This window comes from Triticum aestivum, chromosome 3D, assembly GCF_018294505.1.
Source record: "Triticum aestivum cultivar Chinese Spring chromosome 3D, IWGSC CS RefSeq v2.1, whole genome shotgun sequence".
Taxonomy (NCBI): Eukaryota; Viridiplantae; Streptophyta; class Magnoliopsida; order Poales; family Poaceae; genus Triticum; species Triticum aestivum.
The window spans coordinates 490,263,929-490,273,332 of NC_057802.1; the positions used below are offsets into that span (position 1 = coordinate 490,263,929).

Here is a 9,404-nt window from a genome sequence, read left to right on the forward strand (position 1 = left end):
GGGTAGAGCAAAACGATATTTTAGAACCAAGAAAAAATTTGGCATGACTTTCCCTAAAAATAGGACCAAAAAAAATGCTTAATGCCAAAATTCTCGCCGAAACGAAAATGAATCAACATTCCGGCAAAATATTGGCAACTATCGCATTTCAAATACCGGTACACCTCCAAACACAAACACATATGCAACACCACAAACATATGGCGCACCCTGCGCCATTAGTAGTTTCAACTCTAATGGCGTATCAGAAGGTGGTGCGCCATTAGTATATACTAATGGCGCACCGCTTGTCTGGTGCGCCATTAGTGTCAATCCCATCTATAGCCCTTTTTTCTAATAGTGGTGGTTGCTTAGAGCCATTGGGAGAATCTCCCTGCTAGAGTGTTAGTTCTGGAGTAAACCAACGGGACAAACAGCTTGTTCATGATAATAACATGCCAATAACATCCACTGTAGCCAATCTATGAGCAGAAAAATGGGATTTCTTACGCATATATCTAATTATCCTTCATCAAAATTGAATGAATCCAGATACATACATCATCTTTACAATACAAAAACTTGTTAACATCCTCCCAACAGCAGATAACTTATGTATCATAGTGTACAACACGGCCCTTACAATCTTTGCTGCTGCTGTCTAGAAGCATTGGAGATCACCAGAATTTGCAAATTGGATGTGTCTACTCCAGTATCTGGTGATATGGCAATAATTTATAGTATACAACACTTCCCCCTAGGTAATTTTTATACCACCATCAAGAAGCTTGAAGATCACCAGACTTTGCAAATGCTGTGTCTATTCCTATGCCTGATTTAAGTCAAGGTAAGTTCTAGTAAGTAGTAACAGCAAAGCCAGGGCTAGAACCAAAGAGGAGGCGGGCCTAGTAGCGGCCCTGACCTGGTGGTCTCCTGTTTGAAGTCCTATCTAAATTGCTGTAGCGGTTCTGTGACTGCTGCGGTCGTGAATTAGGTCTTGCAGCAGGCGCCCCACCTCCAGAATAGGAACTATGAGGTTGTTGCTGCTGCCACTGTTGGGCTCCTGCATATGGTGCAGGCTGGTAGACCCCACCAGCATAGCCCCCAGCATACGAGGGGGGTTGCCCATATCGTCCAAAACCCGATGACGGAGGAGCAGTATGTGATGAATACGTGTTGCTACTATTCTGATGGTATCCAGATGGATGCAGGCCTGCTCCTCTTGAATCGCTGTGGCCGTCTCTCGCATATGGTTGTTGCCTTCCACGATTATCTCTTGTATACTGATGACCTGATGGCTGCGCATAGGCTGGTGCCTGACCATTGGGTAGATTATCACTAGGAACATGCCAACCAGAACGTCCAGCAGGCTGCTCCATCCTTGGTGGCATTCCGTTTGGATAATGCATACCATTCATTATAGTTTGATATGGCCTAGCAGGGGGGTATTGTCCGCCACCGCGAACATTCAAGCTGTTTGCAACTAGTCGGTGTGCAGCCTCCCCTAGTTGGCGGCCCTGTATCGATCCTGCAGGGTTTTGCCTGAACCATTTCAAAAGTAGGTTAGGATTTGCAATGTTGAAGCAAGTATTGACTAAATAGGGCAAAAGGCTAATACACTACCTGCTGCTGTTATCACAATGCCTCCTGTTATTGTCATAAGGCCTCCTGCCATTGTCTTCATGCCACAGCACAGGCGGTGGTTTCAGGTCACCAGCTTCAACAATCTTAAGAGCAGATTAAACAACATACGCTTGTTAACAGTGAACACTTCCCAAGTGGAATGATATACTTATGTCAATGTTACACGAAAATAACAACAATTTTGTACCTTCTTGGGTATGGTAACACCAGGAGGTGGACGTGCTATGTGCTTATGAGGGTCTGGAAGCTTGTAAATTGAGCATCTAGGGAAGGCAAATGTCATAATCTTTATTAATTCAAGTGCCACTAGATCATATCAATAATACAGGGAGGAAATGAGCTTACATCACTTGATTGTCCATAATATCCTCCAGTCCATCCACAGGAGATCTAAAGACAGGCGGACTTGGATCCCCACCACAAAGTGAGATGTAACCATTCATTCCTCCACTGCACAAAATAAACAAGAGCAGCTAAGTAATGCATATAAGAGACGCTTATTTGTTATACTATAAGATGGCAGTCTACTCATGTTCACTTTGCCCACAGGCCCCAGCAAAAAGCACATTGAGTAGAACTAAGTAAGAAGGCCAGTCAGTTGACATGGAACACTACACTTGAACAACGAAATATACTATCTGCAGTCAATCAAGAATCCTGGTAGGGTTAGCTAACCTAGCTTTAGGATTGAGTTCCTCTTTAATTTCATTTCGCTCGTTATCAGGCAGATGTCCGAATTTGCTGCTGAGAGAGTAGATATAAGGCGAAATTGGGTGTGCGCCATTCACAAAAAGCATATTGTACATTGTACTGTTTCGCCTTGCTTCTTCAGGCTACACAAGCCGAGGAAAATATGGAAAATCTTGTAAGTTAAAACAAGATCTTCTATTACACATATGCCATAAAACAATATAACAGATGCCACACTTCCATACCGTCAAAGTATGCTCGACTTTTTTAATCTCAGACAGCAACCTAGCTTCATCAATGAAGGGCAGTTTAGCTATCCCCTGTAAAGTACAAATTTTAGTTAAATATGGAAGGTGTATGGTATATATAAGTACACTTACTAAGATAAATGTACCTGCCAAGAAAACCTCTTTCCATTCATATCTACTTCGAAATCTGCAGCATACACAGGTTAAAACGGATTAGAATAGGCTTATGGTTGTAGGAGAATCTGATACTATTCATGATTATATATTAGCAAAATAAGCATACCAATCGGATAAAAGTCAATTATGGGCGAACTAGGATCGGTCATCAATTGCCGATACTGTACAGGGAGTGCATGTGAGCTGAAATGTAATGAAACAACCTATCAAATAATCCACCACATCAAGGTACTAGGATCGAAGAAAGGAAATATTAGCATATTCACCTCGCCGCTGGGAAAACTCCCATAAGCTGATCGAAAGGTTTGAATGGTGACCCAAGTTCAAAAGTTATATTAAGCTGGCCTAAACCTTTTAAATCCGAAGCAAAAGGGGCATAGTGATAAGGGTAAAACCTACATATAGCAAGAAGAAATTAGAATGAAACGTGTATTAGTGGGATGGGTAGAGGAACAATTAAACCCTATCAGCAATTGTGCAACAAATAAAACAGTGTAGCGTCTTATATTTGGCCAACTAAAACATGCTATATTACCATTGCCATGAGCAGACACCTTCATAATAGTAGTGCATTACCCAACACAAACCTTCAGTATATTTGAGAACCTGAAGGAGCATAGAGCACATCATATAAGAAGATAACACAGAATTAGGGAAATGTATTTTTCAAAAAATGATCAAGTGACATTTTCTATCATGAATAAAGTAATAATGGCAACAGGGTATGGTGTCACTAATGAATCATGAATGCAGTATATATTTTTAAATCATGAATGCAGTATATATTTTTAAATCATGAATGCAGTATATTAAAGGCACTTCCACAATACTTACAACATCTCTACGTATTTCTTCAATTTGCTCAGGTGTTCTTGCCCCAAACTTGTCTTCATAATACCTTTCTCTCCATCCTGGTTCTCCAAGCTTTATCTGAATATTATTAACAAATAATGTTATCGCCTGAGTTTTTTAACCATTAAAAAATATATAAATAGAGTCTCAGAAGGTCCACAAAATAGGAGTGTACTTTCAATTCCCAAAGCCCAAACATCTTCAATAACTTAGTGTTGTGTGCAAGCATAGTAAAAGTTCAGAAGACAAGGGATGGGACCCCCACAGCAGGGATCCTAAATACATAAGTGTGCTTTTCATTCAACCTATACTCTCAAATATCTTCAATAATGTAGTGTCACATGAAGCGGATAGTAAAGGTATGAAGAAAGGGGACCTAGTAAAGGGCATTCACTCTGTTTAATCCACCTGGAGGACTTAATCCCTGAGATGCTCAGAGGCTTATACAGAAACCTACTAATAGTTTCATTGTTTTAAAGGGAAGACATGCCTTGCCCCTAAAGTAAATAATATGTTAACTTATATTAGCACACCCTACCAGGAATGTAACTTAAACCTATCTTATCACTAAGATCTCTAGTAAAGGAATCTTAACATTGGCTACATATAGTGGCCGGTGTTCTCAACAATGTCATGACAACATGCATAGCATTGTTGAACTTCAACTTGGAACTGCAATGAACTGATAAAAGCAGCAGAAGATTTCTGCACAGATAACCAAAGATACAAGAAATACCTTGTCCTCCTCAGGATTTTCAGAATTAAAAAGATCTGATTTATCACGAAGTGCAACTTTAAGCATTGACTTCAGGTCTTCTTTGTTTTCACGTGCCTGTAGAAGTTGCAGCAAGATTCAGATGAAACCATAAAAATATCTTCAAACAAATATAACACCTTCTCAACCAAGATCAAATTAAGTACCTGTGCTTCAACGCTAATTTCAGCTTCAACAACAGCAGCAGAAAGGCTGGAATCTGAAGATGATACACGTGCTTTCTTAGCTTGACTGCCCTTTTCCGTGCTACGTCCATTATGTTCATATGGTGAAGCCACAGCCCCAGAGGCAAGGCGAGATCCTTGGAAGCGTGCAACAGGTACAATAAGATCACCCCTTACATGGGGATCCAGATCATCACCTCGCTTTGCTTGGGCTTTATCACGTTTTATTCTTTCAGCTTGACGCTACAAAGGACAGCAACGTTGAAAATGTAAACTGTAAGTGAAAGCACCCACTACTAGTTGCTAACTTAATAACGGCTGAGCATCAAATGTATAAGTAGGTCTGGAAACATTTGCAGTCAAGAGTCGTTTACTTATATTGTCAAGTTCCAAGAGATTTAGGGTCAGTTTGATTGCTACCCTGGGTACTTATATTGCCGATGTAGTACATGTCAGATTTGCTGGGTCAGGCAGAAAACATCAACGACTCAGGCACATACCAGGCACCCTTTTTTTTCAGGCACGGACCCGGGGTAGCAACCAAACTGACCCTTACAGAGTACACAACTCGAGAAATGGCTACGAATGGGGGAGGCATGTCTTGCCCGACCTTTGTGAATGTGTTATGCCAAATGCAAATTTCATGATAACATATTAAATTCCAAGCACAAATATGGATAGAAGACCATCGCAGACCCCTATATTTTCTTATTCTGTAAAATTTCATGACCCATAATATTCACTGTGCATGGAAAGCATCTAACAAAAATTCCAGCTTAAATAACAAAAATACAGTTAACTACAAAAGCAGACACATCAAGCTATATGGAGCCAAGATACAGAAATGGGGAATATTAACTATTGTGAACAAGTAACACAATTATAAGATAGATTAGTTGCCACTTGACAACATGAGAAAGCATTCGATATCATCCATAGAGAAGAAATGTCATATAGGATATTGCTCATAACAAAAATACAGTTGAAGTTAAGTAATTGAGAAGCAAAATCAAGATAGACGCCATCTTTACCTGGTGCAAACGAGCTCTTTTCTGAAATATTTTATCCTCGTATGAACCAACTGCTTGAATGAAGTGTTCGACTCTATTCAGATCAGGCTACAACAATGAAGATAAAATGTGTTACTGCTGAAATACCCATGAGGATCATTTCAAATAAAATAAATTTCTAAGATGCCACTTGGATAATATGATGTATGAATGAAATTTGAATACCGTGCAAGCATCAGTTAAATAGCCACCCATATTAGGAAATTCCTTCTTGTATACAGCCATTAACAAATTAATAGCTCCCTGCAGACAGATATGGAAGTTAACATCGTGTGACAATAATCTAAGAAAGTGAACTACAAACAGAAAACGAAACCTGTCTAACTTTCAAAGAAAAAACAGAGCTCCACTTTAGTACTCCCTCTGTAAACTAATATAAGAGCGTTTAGATCACTATTTTAGTATTCTAAACGCTCTTATATTAGTTTAAGGAGGGAGTAACTGGTAACACTACATAACTTGATAGCTGCTAGCTGCAAAGTAACCTTTTGAACTATAAAATATGAAACAAACCTCACGAATCTCTAGTGTCGGCATGTGTGGAAGAAAATCATTGCCAACAAAAAAGCACATGAAGATGAAATCATCAATGATGCGTTCAATATCAGTCTCGAAAGCTGGATTTGGCATTCGGAACTCGTATTCTAGGTACTCTCGTAGGGTCCATATATTCAAGAACTGTGAAGGCACAAATGAAAGTAAGTCCTTTGTAAGTCCACTGAATAGCATCACATCACAAGTTGCAATAGAACAAATTGATCTCATTACCTGGTAAGGTTTCTTTGGTACTATTTCATCACCCTTCTCATCAAACTCCCCAGCTTTCCGTTTTGCCTTTCCTTCACACTTTGCTGCTAGATGTCCAACTTGACCACACAAGAAGCATTTGTCCTGCTGTCCAGGTGTGAAAACCACCTGCAAACACAAAGTGTATGCAAATAAGCTTTCATGGCAAAACGTCGAAGAAAATGCTCAAGGAAAAGGCAGTGCTCTGAACGAAAGAACTTGATTTTTTTTTAAGTAGAGTAGCAACATAGACAACAGGAAAATACAAAAAAAAAGTAACACTCTTTATTAGCACAAGGCTGTGGCATGTATATATGGCAGAAAGCGTAAATTCTGTATTCTGAGAAGAGAACCTCTCTCAGTATGGAGAAGTGCACTTCGTGTGTTGCTAGAGCTAACATGATTAGATCTGCATCCTGCATTCATGAGATTAAATTTATACGTTAACAGATAAAATATTGTCCAACAAGAAATAGAGCATTAAGCATACAGGAACAGAACTTACCAGGCCGTACAGGCAATGTCGGGTATTTGGGTTAAATCCAGGAAGGTTCCTATTGCCACGAATGTAGGACATGATTTTATGCTCCCCTTCACCAGGAACATTGGCATCAGAAAGAATAACCTTCAAAAGATTGTAATCAGGATACATATTATTTCTACATACTTTCTAATACCAATCCATGGTGTTATTGAACCATAAGGAAATATGACCAAACATATTTAACAAATATAAATCCCAACACTAAATGTCAAATTAGCAAAAAGATATGCTTACTTTAATTTGTTTCCATCCAGGATCATAATTCAATCTGCGGTGGATGTAGTACTGCAAAGCAACTGATAGAACAGCCATAAACTCCGTGCCGGGAGTAATAACATTAGAATCACATGTTTGTGATTGCAGTTTTGGAGGAAGCTTTCTTCCTTCCCTCTCAAACTCTTCACGCAGTTTTTCTTCTTCTTCAGCCTGGACATAGGACAACAGTAACCAGTGAGTGCAATCATAAATGGTTGTGGATGTCCACAAATAACAATAGATACAACTGTATGATTATACTGAATATAAGAAAATAATTCCACTAGAATACTGACCGCATCAGCAGCATCTTTTGCAGCTCTGAATCGTCTAGAGCGCTGCTGGTTCATCTTAGCACGAGGAGCCACACCATCTGTAAGCCATTGTAGGACAAACAAAATGGAGAAAATGTGTTTAATGTAAGTAGAGACAATAGTAAGTTGTTCAAAGGGAAGCTTAACATGTTTTGCCATTGTTCAGGGAAGAGGAAGAGTATGACTACATCAGTTTGAGCAACATTAGAACAGCCAAACAGAAAAGATCAGCGAGGGAATTCCCTCCATAACAAAGAGATGAAATGCGTACCAATGGCCATGTACAAAAGCTTCCGAGGGCGAACCATGATAAAGAGCCTATCTATGTAATCAAACATGCACTGGAAAACCTCAGCGAATGTTGTCGGCGAGGGCTGTGGCAGTAGAAGAGAGAACCACGGTCAACATAGAAGTTGGTATTGATAACAGTGGGCAATAGGCAGACGTTGAATTGTCCGTGTTAGGGGGAAATAAAATGATTCCAGAATAACTTTTGATGATAAAGTAGCAGCGCAAACTGCAGGGCCTCCTAACTACAATAAACTTGAATCTTCTTGGCAGATTCACTTGTCCAGAAAAATAATTTGCAGTGTAGTTTGACAGAAAACAGAAGATTATGATTTAAGCATAGAACTGCAGCATCAAATTGAATAGTTGAACTACGGCAATCCTCCTGGCATCTCAGGATGGTTTGGGGACAATTTAGGAGCTCCCTTTTAATTGCAACTATCATTCTACGGGTAATTTAATTCCCCTCGGCACAACTGCATAGCTCCTCATACACCAATCAGCAAAGCACAAATCTATCACGTATCTACGCAGCCAGGCCATCCCACACCGAACCACTCGCGGTCTTCCTCGCTCGGAAGCACCGAATCGAACAGCCCAATCAAAATAACACATCTCGAGATTGAGGAGGGGGGCGGGGGGAAGCGACCGTACGTACCCTGTCCTCGGGGTGGAAGCAGGGGTGGATAATCCCGTTCATGTCGAGGTAGAGGTTGTCGAACTCGAGGCCGTTGGGGTTGGGCTTGGAGGTGTCGACGGGGACCTGGACGCCCTCGATCTCCACGGGCTCCTCCTCCACCACGTCCACCACCACCATCGGGTACTTCTCCGCCAGCCAGCGGTAGAACGCCGGGACACCCATCGCCGCCGCCGGCGGGAGGCAGAGCTTGCTCGCCGGAACCCTAACCCTATAAACGAACGAGCGGACGGGGTCGGGGCGGAAAGAGGGGAAGAGGAGTGAGGCGCGAAACCCTAAAAAAGGAGGGAGACGGCACGAGGCGGGGGCGGTATATGCCGTTCCCGGCGTGGAAATATCTGAGGTGGGGACACGAGGAGAGGCGGTTTTGCGGTCTGGACCTTGTGGGGCTGGATGATTTTTGCTCGAGAGAAGAAGACGGGGTCGGCGAGGGGGAGGGGGCTCTTTTGCCGTATGCGGGAAGGGCTTCTCTGGAGTTCTCCCACGCGTTAGCGTCAGAGGTTTGACTCCAGTGTCATCGGGCCGGGGCGGGCCGGCCATGTCAAATTGGGGAAGGTAAGTAAGCTGAGCCCGTCGCAGCCGAACCGGCCCAGGAAGGCCACATCCCCGGCTGGATCCTGTATGACGCCAGCGGGCGTGACATTTTTGGTTATATGCATTGAAGATTTTTTTAGGGCCATAATATACGATTTACTTTTTCTAATTATAGGATGAACATTTTTCTAATACACCCTGAAAAAAATTATATATGGTGTACTTTTTATATATACACTGAACTTTTTTTTATGTAAATGCATACTGAATAATTTTCTGAAATATGTTTTAAAATGTTAATACGTTTTCGAATGTTTAGCTCCATAAAAGACAACAACCTGTTTTTTAAAAAAAATACTAAAAACAAAGAGAAAAAAGGAAACCAAC

The 9,404-nt window shown here is 41.1% G+C and overlaps 1 protein-coding gene across 3 annotated transcripts; it reads right to left on the bottom strand.

Moving 5' to 3' along the window:
• Positions 1 to 464: 464 nt before the first annotated feature.
• Positions 465 to 8,863, bottom strand: LOC123079919 (5'-3' exoribonuclease 3). 3 transcript variants are annotated; one of them, XM_044502748.1, is made up of 23 exons: positions 8,445 to 8,863; positions 7,770 to 7,872; positions 7,481 to 7,557; positions 7,164 to 7,355; positions 6,891 to 7,010; positions 6,739 to 6,801; positions 6,368 to 6,514; positions 6,113 to 6,277; positions 5,765 to 5,842; positions 5,561 to 5,647; positions 4,512 to 4,772; positions 4,327 to 4,422; positions 3,573 to 3,668; positions 3,274 to 3,344; positions 3,005 to 3,133; positions 2,845 to 2,921; positions 2,708 to 2,748; positions 2,559 to 2,633; positions 2,299 to 2,456; positions 1,969 to 2,073; positions 1,811 to 1,886; positions 1,603 to 1,706; positions 465 to 1,521 (listed from the first exon to the last, which is right to left on the bottom strand). In XM_044502748.1, the coding sequence occupies exons 1-23, from the start codon at positions 8,646 to 8,648 to the stop codon at positions 885 to 887; spliced, it is 3,162 nt and encodes a 1,053-aa protein (XP_044358683.1). In that variant the 5' UTR covers positions 8,649 to 8,863; the 3' UTR covers positions 465 to 884. The 3 variants fall into 3 exon arrangements, with proteins under 3 accessions (XP_044358683.1, XP_044358684.1, XP_044358685.1); XM_044502749.1 differs by lacking the exon at positions 7,770 to 7,872 and having other exon boundaries at positions 8,445 to 8,744; XM_044502750.1 differs by lacking the exons at positions 7,770 to 7,872; positions 8,445 to 8,863 and having other exon boundaries at positions 6,891 to 6,976; positions 7,481 to 7,498.
• Positions 8,864 to 9,404: the final 541 nt, after the last annotated feature.